Genomic DNA, 16,520 nt, shown 5'->3' with positions numbered 1-16,520 from the left:
TGTTGCTCTGTGCTGCTTTTGCTTTGGGCTTCTGTTGTTATGTTATTCTGGGGTTCTGTGTCACTCTGGGCCCATAACTTGTTGGCAGCTGATTATTCAGTGTACTCTCCCAAGAGTGTGACAACAGAGCTTTTTTATTCAGGAACAAACCAGAACAATATATGATAAGCTTAATATATCAGGAATAAATCATTTGTGTGCCTCTGTCTGTGCAGCATCTGCAGCAGGCTGTGTCTCTCATACACAGACACAGGAAAACGGGAAATACAGCCACATGCTCTCCCTGTGTGAGCCTCTGGAATTTATTTTTTTACTTTATAAACAGCATACAAATCTAGCAACTAAACACTCATAGACAGGAATGGAGTTGTTGCACCAAACATACTGTATTCCAACACCTTCTGATCCCAGATCCACCCGGAAACACATCAGGATGTGACACACCACTGATATTGCCACTATATATTTGATTTCTGGCATTTATTGGATTTTTCTTTAGCATTGCAGTGTATTTTGTAGACTTCACCTCTGCACATCAGCTTTTTGCAGTTTTAGGTAGTCATATTTTACACTATTTAGTTGGTTTCTGTGTGAGTGTATTTTTTTGTCCCATACTCCTGTTTTTGTCTGATTTTACTTTAATGTTTTTCACTTGATTTAATAAAGTGTATTGGTATCGTGTTTTGGTTCTTTTTAGGTTTCTTTATTCAACAGTATTTGCATCCTTCGGGTACATATATTGTTGAAATCCAGACACCATACAAGAATGAGTAGTGCTGATGCAATTTCTTACTGGTTTATCCCCGATTCAGAGTCCACATAGTGATCATAATATCTGCTGTTATGGATGTTCCAGAAGGAGAGGGCAGGTCCCACTAGAAGATGCTCCAGTTCTCTGGTAGGTCAGTCCGATGTTGTACAAAGGGCTCATTGACTTACAGTGAAGTATATTGGGTTCCACCAAAGAGTCTTTTATTTGGCTGCCAAAATTAGTTGGGAATTACATACAGTTGTGCTCAAAAGTTTATATCCCGTGCAGAATTTTTTCTTTCTTGGCCTTTTTTGCAGAGAATATAAATGATAACACCAAAACTTTTTCTCCACTCATGGTTTGTGTTTGTGTGAAGCCATTTATTGTCAAACTACTGTGTTTTCTCTTTATAAATCATAATGACAATCCAAAACATTCAAATGACCCTGATCAAAAGTTCACATACCCTGGTGATTTTGGCCTGATAGCATGCACGGAAGTTGACACAAATGGGTTTGAATGGCTACTAAAGGTAGCATCCTCACCTGTGACCTAACCTATTTGCTTATAATCAGTGTGTGCATAAAAGCTGAGTGAGTTTCTGGGATCCACACAGACTCTTGCATCTTTCATCCAACCACTGACATTTCTGGATTGTGAGTCAAGGGGAAAGCAAAAGAATTGTTAACAGATATACGGGAAAAGGTAGTTGAACCGTATAAAACAGGAAAGGGATACAAAAAGATATCCAAGGAATTGATAATGCCAGTCAGCAGCATTCAAACTGTGATTAACAAATGGAAAATCAGGGGCTCTGTAAAAAGAAAACCACAGTCAGGTAGACCAACAAAATTTTTGCCCACAGCTGCAAGGAAAATTGTTTGGTATGCAAAGAAAAACCCACAAATAACATCAGCTGAAATACTAAACTCTCTGAAAACTAGCGGTGTGGCTGTTTCAAGATGCACAATAAGGAGGCACTTGAAGAAAAATAGACTGCATGGTTGAGTCACCAGAAGAAAGCCATTACTGTGCAAATGCCACAAAGTATCTCACCTACAATATGCAAAACAGCACAGAGACCAGCCTCAAAACTTCTGTAACAAGGCAATTTGGAATGATGAGACCAAAATTGAACTTCGCGGCCATAACCATAAACGTTACATTTGGAGAGAGGTCAACAAGGCCTATGATGAAAGGAACACCATTCCTACTGTAAAGCACAGAGGTGGATCGCTAATGTTTTGGCGATGTGTGAGCTACCAAGGCACAGGATACTTGGTCAAATTTGAAGGAAAGATGAATGCAGCACATTATCAGCAAATACTGGAGGCAAATTTGCAAACATCAGCCCAGAAGCTGCACATGGGACATACTTGGATGGTCCAACATGACAATGATCCTAAACACAAGGCCAAGTCGACCTGTGAAATTTCTGGAGTGGCCATCTCAGTTTCCTGTCCTCAATATCATTGAGCCACTCTGGGGAGATCTCAAGTGCGCAGTTCATGCTAAACAACCCAAGAATTTACAGGAACTGGAGACTTTTTGCCAAGAAGAGTGGGCAGCTTTGCCATCTGAGAAAATAAAGAACCTCATCCACAACTACCACAAAAGACTTCAAGCTGTCATTGATGTTAGAGAGGGCAATACATGATATTAAAGGGAATCTGTCACCCTTTTTTTAACTATGAGCTGCCGCCAATGACATCAGGGGCTTATCTACAGCATTCTGTAATGCTGTAGATAAACCCCGCTGTAACCTGAAAGATAAGAAAAAAAGTTAGATTATACTCACCGGGGTGTGGTCCGGTCTTGTTCCGATGGGTGTTGCGGTCCAGCGCCTTCCATCTTCTAACAGTGAAGTTCTCTTCTTTCCTTCCTGTTGTGGCTCCGGCGCAGGTGCACTGCTCTGTAGAGCAGAATACTACAGTGTGCAAGTGCTGGACCTCTCCCGGCACATGTGCACTGCAGGACTCTGCTCTGCCCTCAACAGGGCAGAGCAGTGTGCCTGAGCAGGAGCTGCGACGGGAAGGAAAGAAGAGGACGGCATTGTATAAAGATGGGAGGCGCCGGACCGGACGGCGACACCCATCGAACTGGACCGAACGCCGGGGTGAGTATAATTTAACTGTTTTTTCTTATCTTTCAGGTTACATCGGGGGCTTATCTACAGCATTACAGAATGCTGTAGATAAGCACCTGATGTCAGTGGTGGCAGCTCATAGTTGAGATAAAGGGTGACAGATTCCCTTTAAGAAATGGGGTATGTAAATTTTTGATCAGGGTCATTTGGATGTTTTGGGTTGTCATTATGATTTAAAAAGAGAAAACACAGTAGTTTGACAACAAATGGCTTCATCCAACCACTAACTATGAGTGGAGAAAAAGTTTTGGTGTTGTCATTCATATTCTCTGAAAAAAAGCAAAAATTCTGCCGGGGCATGTAAACTTTTGAGCACAACTGTAATCTGTCATTGAGCCTTGCCTGCAAATGTATAACTACAGTAGCTAAAACTGTTAAACAGGTGTTTTTATTAAAAATTTCTTTAAATTTGCATATTATTTGCATATTATTTGCATATTATTTTCCCAGAGGAGCACTGCACGGTGAATAAGCCTCCTTACCTTGACAAGCCAGAGCTGGTATGTCACTCTCCACAAGGAGAGACCTTACCCCTTAGACCTCAGTCCAGAGCCTCTCACCTAGCCAAATCAGTTCTCATACTTTGCACTGACGACAGCCAATAGCTCAAAACTCAGTGTCTGCAAATTGAGATTCTGATTTGGCTTTTATCCTAAGGGCCCCGTCACACATAGCGACTCACCAGCGATCATGACAGCGATATCAACTTGTCAGGATCGCTGGTGAGCTGTCAAACAGGCAGCTTCACCAGCGATCAGCACCAGCGACGCCGAATGGGCACGTTGCTGTGTACGTTAGTTACCAGCACGCTGATGCAGTGCGCTGGTAACTAAGGTACACATCGGGTTTCTAAGCACCGCGCGCTGCTTAGAAACCCTGCATTTACCTTAGTTACCAGCGCGCTGGTCTACCGCCTGTCATACGCAGCGATGCGTGCTGGCCAGCGGGAGACCAGCGATCAAAAAAATGACCTGGCCATTTCAGGACAATCAGCGATACCGGCAGGGGGGTCGGTCGCTGGTCAGTGTCACACACAGCGATCTCGCTGGTGAGTTCGCTGTTGCGTCACAAAACTTGTGACTCAGCAGCGATCTCGCTAGTGAGATTGCTATGTATGACGGAGGCTTAAGTCATATTACAGGACTCGTTAAAGGGTTGATTATGACTTGTAGGATCGCTACTACCAACAGATGGCGCTATGGAGTTCAAGTCCTCTTTTTCCCTGAAGAGGCAATTTGCATTTAAATTTTTGGTGCCCTTAAATCTTTTTATTTATTTTATTTCAGTAAGACAAAAACACCTGTGCTGACAAAACAGTTATGTATAAACTCTACTTCGGACCTACTTGTGTGGAGACGGAATGTAGTTTTCCATCTTGCATAGCAGCTTTGTTTTTGTAGAACCGTTTAAGCTGAAACATTTCCTATTACTATTCCCATTGCTTCCCTCAGATGTCATGACTAATGCTGACCTTACATGGTTATTTCCTGGATTTTGATCTTGTTGACATATTTGCCTGTTGCAGGTTAGGACCTATCAATAGTCAGTTATTTGTAAGTACTCCAATGCCATATATTTTCTTTGGCTCTAAATAACTACAAAAAGATACATTTAATGATGAAATGCAAGCCTAAAGGTCCAAACCAACTTATGAACAATTAGATTACCTTAGCTGGCTTATATCCAGCATTGTTTCTGGAGGTATTGAAAGACTTCAATTTTGCTGATTTCAGAAAAGTAGATCTTAGTTTGAAAAGGATACAGATATTTTGTAGACTAGAAATTATGATTTGTAATTCTTATAATTATTATGTAACAAAAAATATCACAAAATTATTTGATTGTATACTATTCCCTAGTGCAGAATACATACCAAGAAACTAGGGATGCACATACAGTACTTGCAAAAACTTTAGTCGCAGCTACTAAAAAGGAGTATTCTTTTATACTTTTTACACATATTAGAATAGTTAAACATTGTGACTTAAAAGAAGTAATATAGTATAGAATCATCTTATATTTTAGGCCAGATTTATCATTTTTTAAGTCACTTTCCTTTTTCGTTTTGTGGTATTAGTTGCTGTTTTTGGTACCAAATTTATAAAAATGGCACCCGCGGTTAGTGAATTTTTCAGAAAGTCAGAAATTATCTTTCTCCTTGTCTTAAACTATTTTTGTGGCTTTTGGTGCCAAAAGTTACCAAAATTGTGCCGAAATGTTGGCATAATGAAAAATACACCAGGAGAGGACTGGAATTGCGTCAAATTTAGCAACTTTTAACCCCTTAAGCCCCAAGGGTGGTTTGCACGTTCATGACAGGGCCAATTTTTACAATTCTGACCACTGTCCCTTTATGAGGTAATAACTCTGAAACGCTTCCATGGATCCCAGTGATTCTGACATTGTTTTCTCATGACATATTGTACTTCATGTTAGTGGTAAAATTTCTTTAAAATAACTTGCGTTTATTTGTGAAAAAAATTGAAATTTGGCGCAAATTTTGCAATTTTCCAACTTTGAATTTTTATGCCCTTAAATCACAGAGATACGGCACACAAAAAACTTGATAAGCAACATTTCCCACATGTTTACTTTACATCAGCACAATTTTGGAACCAAAATTTTTTTTCGTTAGGAAGTTATAAGGGTTAAAAATTGACCAGCGATTTCTCATTTCTGCAACACCATTTTATTTTTACGGACCACATCACATTTGAAGCCACTTTGAGGGGTCTATATGAAAGAAAATACCCAAAAGTGACACCATTCTAAAAACTGCACCCCATAAGGTGCTCAAAACCACATTCAAGAAGTTTATTAACCCTTTAGGTGCGTCACAGGAATTTTTTGAATATTTAAAAAAAAATGAACATTTAACTTATTTTCACAGAAAAAATACTTCAGGTTCAATTTTTTTTATTTTACCAAGGGTAACAGGAGAAATTGGACTGCAAAATTTATTGTGCAATTTGTCCCGAGTACGCAGATACCTGATATGTGGGGGGGGGAACCACTGTTTCGGCGCATGGCTGAAATCAGAAGGGAAGGAGCGCAGTTTGACTTTTTCAATGCAAAATTTGCTGGAATTCAGATTGGATGCCATGTCACGTTTGGAGAGCCCCTGATGTACCTAAACAGTAGAAACCCCCCACAAGTGACCCCATTTTGGAAACTAGACCCCCCAAGGAACTTATCTAGATATGTGGTGAGAACTTTGAACCCACAAGGGCTTCACAGAAGTTTATAATGTACAGCGGTACAATTAAAAAATCATATTTTTTCTACAAAAATGATCTTTTCACCCCCAATTTTTATTTTCCCAAGGGTAACAGGACCCTAAAAGTTATTGCGCAATTTGTCCTGAGTATGCTGATACTCCACATGTGGGGGTAGACCACTATTTGGGCGCATGGCATAGCTCGGAAGCGAAGCAGCGCCATTTGACGTTTTTGGCTGGAATTGAGATTGGACACCATGTCGCGTTTGGAGAGCCCCTGATGCACCAAAACAGTGGAAACCCCCCACAAATGACACCATTTTGGAAACTAGACCCCCAAGGGAACTTATCTAGATGTGTGGTGAGCACTTTGACCCCTCCAGTGTTTCACAGAAGTTTATAACGCCCGAGCGTGAAAATAAAAAAATCGTATTTTTTCCACAAAAATTTTTTCCCCAATTTTTTTATTTTCCCAAAGGAACAGGAGAAATTGGACCCCAAAAGTTGTTGTCCAATTTGTCCTGAGTACGCTGACACCCCATATGTGGTAGAAAACTACTGTACGGGCACACGTCGGGGCTCGGAAGGGAAGTAGTGACGTTTTGGAATGCAGACTTTGATGGAATGGTCTGCGGGTGTCATGTTGCCTTTGGAGAGCCCCTAATGTACCTAAACAGTGGAAAACCCCCACAAATGACCCCATTTTGGAAACTAGACCCCCTAAGGAACTTATGTAGATGTATGGTGAGCACTTTGAACCCCCAAGGGCTTCACAGAAGTTTATAATGCCCGGGCATGAAAATAAAAAAATCGTATTTTTTCCACAAACATGATCAATTAGTCCCCAATTTTTTTATTTTCCTAAGGGTAACAGGAGAAATTGGACCCCAAAAGTTGCTGTCCAATTTGTCCTGAGTACGCTGATACCCCATATGTGGGAGAAAACTACTGTACGGGCACACGTCGGGTCTCGGAAGGGAAGTAGTGACGTTTTGGAATGCAGACTTTGATGGAATGGTCTGCGGGTGTCATGTGCGTTTGGAGAGCCCCTGATGTACCTAAACTATTGAAACTCCCCACAAGTGACCCCATTTTGGAAACTAGACCCCCCCAAGGAACTTATCTAGATGTGTGGTGAGCACTTTGAACCCCCAAGTGCTTCACAGAAGTTTATAACGCCTGGGCGTGAAAATAAAAAAATCATTTTTTTCCACAAAAATGATATTTTTGCCCCTAATTTTTTATTTTCCTAAGGGTAACAGGAGAAATTGGACCCCCAAAAGTTGTTTTGCAATTTGTCCTGAGTAGGCTGATACTTCATATGTGGGAGTGAAACACTGTTTGGGCGTATGGCAGAGCTTGGAAGGGAAGGGCCACCATTTGACTTTTTCAACTCAGAATTGGCTGGAATTGAGATCAGACGCCATGTTGCATTTGCAGAGCACCTGATGTGCCCAAACAGTGGAAACCCCCAATTCTAACTCGAACCCTTACCCCAACACACCCCTAACCCTAATCTCAGCCCTAACCCTAGCCCTAGCCCTAACGGGAAAATGGAAATAAATACATTTTCTTTTAAGTTTATTATTTTTCCCTAACTAAGGGGGTGATAACGGGGGGTTTGATTTACTATTTATGGCGGGTATTTATATTTGGCAGCTGTCACACGCTAAAAGACGCTTTTTATTGTAAAAATAGTTTTTGCATCACCACATATTGAGAGCTATAATTTTTCCGTATTTTGACCCACCGAGTCATGTGAGGTCTTATTTTTTGCGGGATGAGTTGATGTTTTTATTGGTACCATTTTCGGGCACCTGACATTTTTTGATCGCTTTTTATTCCGATTTTTGGGACGCAGAATGAACAAAAACCAGCGTTTCATGAGTTTCTTTTGGGGGAGCGTTTACACCGTTCCGCGTGCGGTAAAATTGATAAAGCCCTTTTATTCTTCGGGTCAGTACGGTTACAGCGATACCTCATTTATGTAGTTTTTTTATGTTTTGTCGGTTTTATGCAATGAAAACTATTTTATATAAAAAATAATTATTTTTGCATCGCTTTATTCTGCGAGCTATAACTTTTTAATTTTTTCGCTGATGATGCTGTATGGTGCCTTGTTTTTTGCGGGACAAGATGATGTTTTCAGAGGTTCCATGGATATTTATATGCGACTTTTTGATCGCGCGTTATTGCACTTTTTGTTCTGCTGTATGATAAATCATTTTTTGCTTAGGTTTTTATTTTTACTTTTTAAGGGGTTCGCTAAAGGGGTTAACTAATGGGACATTTTTATAGGGCAGGTCGTTACGGACGCGGGGATACCAAATATGTGTACTTTTATTGTTTGTTTGTTTTATTTCCTAAAAATGAATTTATTGGGGGAATATTTAATTTTTTTTCTAATTTATTTGGCGATTTTTTTTAAAATTATTCTAACACTTTTTTTTTTAACTTTATTACATTGTCCCAGGTGGGACATCACTGTCCTGTGACAGATCGCTGATCTGTCACATCACAGATCACTGTGACAGATCAGCGATCTGTCACAGGCAGTGCAGCAGGCTTCCTCGTGCCTGCGCTTTGCAGGCACTGAGGAAGCCGGCACCCTGCAGACCCCTGAAGGTCCCCATCGCCATCTTGGATTCGGGGGCCTGCAGGGAAGAAGCTGCCCCGCAGCAGCGCTGCACATTGCGTTTCCGTGGGGGGCTCAGGGAAGCACGGAGGGAGCCCCCATGTTTGATCGCGGTGTGCAAGGGGTTAACGTGTCGGGGGCGGTCCGTGACCACCCCTGACACATTGTGCCGGGTGTCAGCTGTGAGAATCAGCTGACACCTGGCCGCGATCAGCGGCGTTCACCACGTGGGCGCCGCTGATCGCTATGACGTACTATCCCGTCCCTGGGAATTACAGTCATGGCCAAAAGTATTGACACCCCTGCAATTCTGTCAGATAATACTCAGTTTCTTCCTGAAAATGATTGCAAACACAAATTCTTTGGTATTATTATCTTCATTTAATTTGTCTTAAATGAAAAAACACAAAAAGAATTGTCCTAAAGCCAAATTGGATATAATTCCACACCAAACATAACAAAGAGGGTGGACAAAAGTATTGGCACTGTTCGAAAAATCATGTGATGCTTCTCTAATTTGTGTAATTAACAGCACCTATAACTTACCTGTGGCACCTAACAGGTGTTGGCAATAACTAAATCACACTTGCAGCCAGTTAACATGGATTAAAGTTGACTCAACCTCTGTCCTGTGTCCTTGTGTGTACCACATTGAGCATGGAGAAAAGAAAGAAGACCAAAGAACTGTCTGAGGACTTGAGAAACCAAATTGTGAGGAAGCATGAGCAATCTCAAGGCTACAAGTCCATCTCCAAAGAACTGAATGCTCCTGTGTCTACCGTGCGCAGTGTCATCAAGAAGTTTAAAGCCCATGGCACTGTGGCTAACCTCCCTAGATGTGGCCGGAAATGAAAAATTGACAAGAGATTTCAACGCAAGATTGTGCGGATGTTGGATAAAGAACCTCCACTAACATCCAAACAAGTTCAAGCTGCCCTGCAGTCCGAGGGTACAACAGTGTCAACCCGTACTATCCATCGACATCTGAATGAAAAGGGACTGTATGGTAGGAGACCCAGGAAGACTCCACTTCTTACCCCGAGACATAAAAAAGCCAGGCTGGAGTTTGCCAAAACTTACCTGAAAAAGCCTAAAACATTTTGGAAGAATGTTCTCTGGTCAGATGAGACAAAAGTAGAGCTTTTAGGGCAAAAGCATCAACATAGAGTTTACAGGAGAAAAAAAGAGGCATTCAAAGAAAAGTACACGGTCCCTACAGTCAAACATGGCGGAGGTTCCCTGATGTTTTGGGGTTGCTTTGCTGCCTCTGGCACTGGACTGCTTGACCGTGTGCATGGCATTATGAAGTCAGAAGACTACCAACAAATTTTGCAGCATAATTTAGAGCCCAGTGTGAGAAAGCTGGGTCTCCCTCAGAGGTCATGGGTCTTCCAGCAGGACAATAACCCAAAACACACTTCAAAAAGCACTAGAAGATGGTTTGAGAGAAAGCACTGGAGACTTCTAAGGTGGCCAGCAATGAGTCCAGACCTGAATCCCATTGAACACCTGTGGAGAGATCTAAAAATGGCAGTTTGGAGAAGGCACCCTTCAAATATCAGGGACCTGGAGTAGTTTGCCAAAGAAGAATGGTCTAAAATTCCAGCAGAGCATTGTAAGAAACTCATTGATGGTTACCGGAAGCGGTTGGTCGCAGTTATTTTGGCTAAAGGTTGTGCAATCAAGTATTATGCTGAGGGTGCCAATACTTTTGTCCGGCCCATTTTTGGAGTTTTGTGTGAAATGATCAATGTTTTGCTTTTTGCTTCATTCTCGACAAATTAAATGAAGATAATAATACCAAAGAATTTGTGTTTGCAATCATTTTCAGGAAGAAACTGAATATTATCTGACAGAATTGCAGGGGTGTCAATACTTTTGGCCATGACTAAGTCCCAGGGCATATGGACGGGATAGTACGTCATATGGGATTAAGGGGTTAAAAGGATACAATTGATGAATCAGGCTAAAATATCTGGAATTGCTAGACCCTGCCCACAGAGCGCAAAACGAAAAAAAAAACAGGCAAGCACATATAAAATAAACTTTAAAAAAGGAGGCAAATAGAATAATGAATAGGGATCAAAAAAACAAACAAACAAAACTAGATAAAAAACAGGCACAAAGTTATGAGTGGGGGAGTTTTTTCAAGGTTGCCACCATCTCATGTGGAAAGGCCATAGTTTCTTTCATTTTCACTGCCGTTGTATATACACCAGCAAGACAGGCATGAGTCCTAAAAAAGGGATCATTTTTGCATTGTTTTTACAATTTCAGTAGCCTATCAAGCCTCATATTGCACCGAGTAGTTAATCTATTATTTAACACTGGTTACCATCTGTTTTCATCTAGTTAGATAGGTTGAACTTATTTGGACATTGATAATGCTGTGTTTGCATTAAAGAGATCAAGGAGTGTTCAATGCACATTTAGGAGACCATGGAGTTACATACATCTATTTTCAGAGTAGTTATAGGCTTTTAACCCCTTCACCCTGAAGCCTGTTTTCACCTTCCTGACCAAGCCAATTTTTACAATTCTGACCACTGTCAATTTATGAGGTCATAACTCTAGAATGCTTCAATGGATCCCACTGATTCTGAGAATGTTTTCTCATGACATATAGCTCTTCATGTTAGTGGTAAAATTTCTTTGATATGACTTGCATTTATTTGTGAAAAAAGGAAACTTGGTGAAAATTTTGAAAATTTTGTAATTTTAAAACTTTTAATTTTTATGCCATTTAATCAGAGAGACATATCACAGAAAATAGTTAATAAATAAAATTTCCCACATGTCTACTTTACATTAGCACAATTTTTGAAACATCATTTTTTTTGTTAGGAAGTTATAAGGGTTAAAATTTGACCAGCGATTTCTCATTTTTGTAACAAAATTTGCAAAACCATTTTTTAGGGACCACATCACATTTGAAGTGACTTTGAGGGGTCAATATGACAGAAAATAACCAAAAGTGATACCATTCTAAAAACTGCACCCCTCAAGGTACTCAAAATCACATTCAAGAAGTTTATTAACCCTTAAGGTGCGCCACATGAATTTTTGGACTGTGGAAGGAAAAAATAAACATTTACTTTTCTTTCATAAAAATTTTCCTTTATACCTATTTTTTTTATTTTGCAAGGGTAACAGGAGAAAATGGACCATACAATTTGTTGTGCAATTTCTCCTGAGCATGCCGATACCCCATATGTGGGGGAAATCTGTTTGAGCACACGGCAGGGCTTGGAAAGCAATGAGCGTTATTTGACTTTTTGAATGTAAATTTGCTGGAATAATTAGCAGATGCCATGGAAAGCCCCTGATGTGCATAAACAGTGGAAACCCCCACAAGTGACACCATTTTGGAAACTAGACCCCTTAGGGAACTTATCTAGATGTATTTTCCGATCTTTTTTAGCTCCAAATTTTGTATTTTCACAAGGGTAACAGGAGAAAATGGACCCCAAAATTTGTTTTGCAATTAGTCCTGAGTTGAAGCATTTATTGGGAACATTTTACATAGCATTTATGATCATATTTATCCAGAGCTCTACGCTGAGCACATACATCGAGGTTTCCATCTAAATCTTCGAGTGATGTGACAGATGAAACCCCCGAGGGATCCATTCACCATAATGAGGCAGTAGAGTTAGGGTACCCTCACACTTGGCAACACACCAGTGATCCCGACAACGATATGACCTAGTAGGGATCGATGGTGCGTCGCTACGTGGTCGTTGGTGAGATGTCAAACAGTCAGATCTCACCAGCGACGCAGCAATGATACGACGGTCGTTGGGACACTGTCTCTCAGACCTGTAGAATTGAGGTTGTCCGTCATTGTCCCTGTCAAACACAGCGAGGCATGCTGGCCAGCAGGACACCAGCGATCAAAAAAATGGCCCAGGACATTTGAGCACGATCAGCGACATCGCAGTAGGGGCCCGATCGCCGCTATGTGTCACATGTAGCGAGATCGCAGGCGAGACTCCATCTGGCCTCTGTTCAGTGTTGTATTTTACAGAAGTGCACAAAACTGTTGCTGATGGCACTTTTATGCAATCCTAAAAAGACAGACATCACTGGATCACAGGTCCTATGGCGTCCACAGTGCCTCCATCTGCCTCATTGTAAGGAACCTTCTGGGGTTCTGTCTCAATCACGCATTTCAGAGATTTACACAGAAACCCTGATGTAAGTGCTCTGATGTAAGCATGTGAAGAATTGGTTTTATTTATTTTTTACGCCATTCCCTGTGCAGTTAAGTGATTAGGCGATTTTATTCTTCGGGTTGGTGCGATTACAGAGATACCAGGTTTATATCGGGTTTTTATGTATGGCTGCTGTCACACACTAAAAACGCTTTTTATTGTGAAAATTAATTTTTGCATCACCATATTCTGAAAGCTATAATTTCTTCATATTTCGCCCGACAGTCAGGCGAGGGCTTGTTTTTTGCCGGACGAGCTGACATTTTCATTGGTACCATTTTCGGGCACATGACTTTTTTTTATTGCTTTCTATTCTGATTTTTGGGAGTCAGAATGAACAAAAACCAGCAATTCAGGAACTGTGTGTTTTTTTTTTATATCATTCTGCGTGTGATAAAATTGGTAAGGCAGCTTTATTCTTTGTCAGTACGATTACAGCCATACCCAATTTCTATAGTTTTTTTTATGTTTTGGTAATTTTACACAATAAAAACTATTTTGTAGAAAAAATTATTATTTTTGCATCACTTTATTCTTTTTTATTATAGCTTGTTTTTTGCGGGTCAAGATGACATTTTCAGCGGTACCATTTTTATTTACATCCGTCTTTTTGATCGCGTTTTATTGCACTTTTCATTCGGAGGTATGAAGATAAAGCATTGTTTTTTGCTTCGTTTTTTATTTATTTTTTACAGTGTTCACTGAAGGGGTCAACTTGTAGGATTGTTTTATAGAGTGGGAAGTCACCAGCGCGGCAATACCAAATATGTGTACTTTCATTGTTTTTTTTAAATTTACGTTTTTTTAAACTTTTTTTTACATTGTCCCAGGATGATACGTTACTTTATAACATCAGATTGCTGATCTGATGGTCTGCAATGCATCTTCACTGCAGAAAATTGGAGCAGCATTTGACAGGCAGGGAAGGAGGCGTCTCAGTCCTGTTCTCTGCAGGCACTGGAAGCCACCTTCCATGCAGGACCTGGAAAAACCCCGTGGCCATCTTGGGGCCAGGGGTCTTCTTGGAGACCATCAGGACAATGCGATTGCATCACGTTGTCCTGATGGAAGCGAGCAAGGAGCCCCTCTCTGTGCGATGCCCCTCTATGTTGCTGTCACTACTGACAGTGGCATCAGAGGGGTTAAATGACCACGATCGGTGCTATCACTGATCGTGGGTGTTTCAGTGAGGTATCAGCTGTCACATAAAGCTGACACCCGCACCTGATCACCCCTGCGCTCAGCGTGAGGCCGCATGATCGGTGCTCCGTACTAGTACTGCTGTTTCCAAGAACACAGTTCTAGCAGAGCACTGCTATTACAGCACATGTCGGGAAAGGGTTAAGTATAAATTTGACACAAATCAAGATATAAGATATGGCCACTGCCTTTCAGGGCTTATCTACAGCATTCTATAAAGCTGTTGATAAGACCCTGGTCCGACCTGAAAGATAAGAAAAAAAAGTTTTATACTCACCCGTGGGGTCGGTCCGGTCTGATGGATGTTGCAGGTCCGGGTCTGGCACCTCCCATCTTCTTGGAAAGCCGCCCTCCTGTTGCTTCATTGCTCCTTGGCATCGCGCTCCTGCGCAGGCGTACTTATCTGCCCTGTTGAGGGCAGAGCAAAGTACTGCAGTGCGCAGGCGCTGGGCCTCTGACCTTTCCCGTCACCTGCGCACTGCAATACTTTACTCTGCCCTCAACAGGGCAGATAAGTACGCCTGCGCAGGAGCGCAATGCTGGGGGTTATAAAAATATAGAGACCTTCGATATTAAGACACTTTGTTGTGACTACAAGAGAATGTAGCCCTCTATTATGGAAAAAAAATATTGTTTTGACAATCCCCCTCTGTTTTACTAAAATAAATGAGGTGATGTTAATTGAAGAACTCACTTCTATGGTCAATAACTCTTATGATCATTTTTACAAAACCTAGTATTAATGGCGGAAATTTGGATCTTTGGCTGACTATCTGGACCTTGTTTGGGAAGTCTGAATTGGACCCCACCTTTGAACACCTTTCCCTATCGCCATCCTTACCCCTCTTCCGTCTTCTCTTCTTGATTATTTTGCTTTCTCTCCTTTCCCCTTTTTTATATGTTCTTTTTTCTTTTTTGTCTACTCTTTTGACTGGATTACTGCACTCAGTCTGGGCAACTCTGGTTATGTATTTTCACAGCCTGCTCCTTAATTTTCATTTTGTGTTATTGCGCATTCAGGATTTGAGAAGCAAATTGATCATTTCTATTATTTCCCCTCTCTTAGGGCAGTTTCACACGTCAGTGTCTCCGGTACGTGTAGTGACAGTTTTCTCACGTACCGGAGACACTGACACACGTAGACACATTCTCAGGAATGTGTCTCTACAGATGTCAGCGTGTTATCACGGACCGTGTGTCTGTGTGCAAAACACGCTGACATGTCCATTTTTGTGCAACAGCACGGATCACACGGACCCATACAAGTCACTGGGTCCGTGTAAACACGTACCGCAGACGGATGCTGTCCGTGTGCAATCCATGTGCGTTTTTAAAAGTCAAAGGGTTAACATTAAAAATAATTTTTCAAAAACACAGACAGCACACGGATGGTACACACGGACATACGTATAGCACACGAATGTCACACGGCTGACCTCCGCATGCACACGGACACACAGACACGGATAGCTCCGGTACCGGTTTTTCCGGTACCGGAATTATCTGGACGTGTGAAACTGCCCTTAGTGATTGTTTATATTTCTCGGCATGGCTATTGCCTTCTATTCTCTTTATAAATTTAACCCCTTCACGACATTCACCATACTAGTACCTGCATTCTGTCCAGAGCAGTACCGGCATGGTGCCTCCATTTTCCGGCCACCAAACTGCATCATATGGTGATCGAGTTCTGATGGCTGCTGTCCCTGACGGCAGATCCTGAGTGTCGCCCCAGGGGGTTGCACCGCCCCCCCGCATCAGCGATCGCTGTGATTGGCTGGTCAATTCTGACAAGCCATTCACAGCAATATGACAATAAAGTTAATAATAAAAAAAAAACATGTGACATCCATTTCTCTAAAGTACCACAAGAGCTATTTTTCAACACAACAATCAACCTTCATATTGCTTGGACTACTGTGTCATTGGAAAGCAATTTCAAAGGGAGTTGCCAGCTGCAGATCTTGAGGATTTGCATGCCTAAGTGCATTTAGCATAGCTGAGCGTTCCTCAAACAACCATTAATAACCTCATTGATTGCTTGGAAAGGCATGTAAGTGTGTGTATTTCTACACTCATACATGATACTTAAAGTGAATTTGTCTGCAGGTTTTTGCTATTTAATCTGACCTTGAATACAGTGATATGTCACTTATTAGACTGCTTGATGTAGTTTCAATAAAATCTGTGTTTTATCAGAGGGTAATTATCACTAGAGGATTTTTTAATACATCACATATCACAATTAATAAAACTAAAAATATTACTATTGCGCTTGGAGTCACCGTAAAATGAATAAAGTGGAAAAACAAATATATGAGCCAGTAATGAATAACCAAATTAGGACAAACAGTATA

At 41.2% G+C, this 16,520-nt stretch overlaps 1 protein-coding gene across 1 annotated transcript in view; it reads right to left on the bottom strand.

Moving 5' to 3' along the window:
• MYO1E (myosin IE) overlaps positions 1-15,830 on the bottom strand; it is a 274,229-nt gene extending 258,399 nt beyond the window's left edge. Inside the window, exon 1 of the mRNA XM_073586955.1 lies at positions 15,776-15,830. Within this exon, the coding sequence (XP_073443056.1) occupies positions 15,776-15,815 (40 nt within the window). The 5' untranslated portion in view covers positions 15,816-15,830. The remainder of the gene's footprint in view (positions 1-15,775) is intronic.
• Between the last annotated feature and the right edge of the window lie 690 nt (positions 15,831-16,520).

This window comes from Dendrobates tinctorius, unplaced genomic scaffold (assembly GCF_039654945.1).
Source record: "Dendrobates tinctorius isolate UK_male_01 unplaced genomic scaffold, ASM3965494v1 ptg000097l, whole genome shotgun sequence".
Lineage (NCBI taxonomy): Eukaryota > Metazoa > Chordata > Amphibia > Anura > Dendrobatidae > Dendrobates > Dendrobates tinctorius.
The sequence above is the reverse complement of the archived record's forward strand: the minus strand, read 5'-3'. Positions and strand labels throughout refer to the sequence as shown.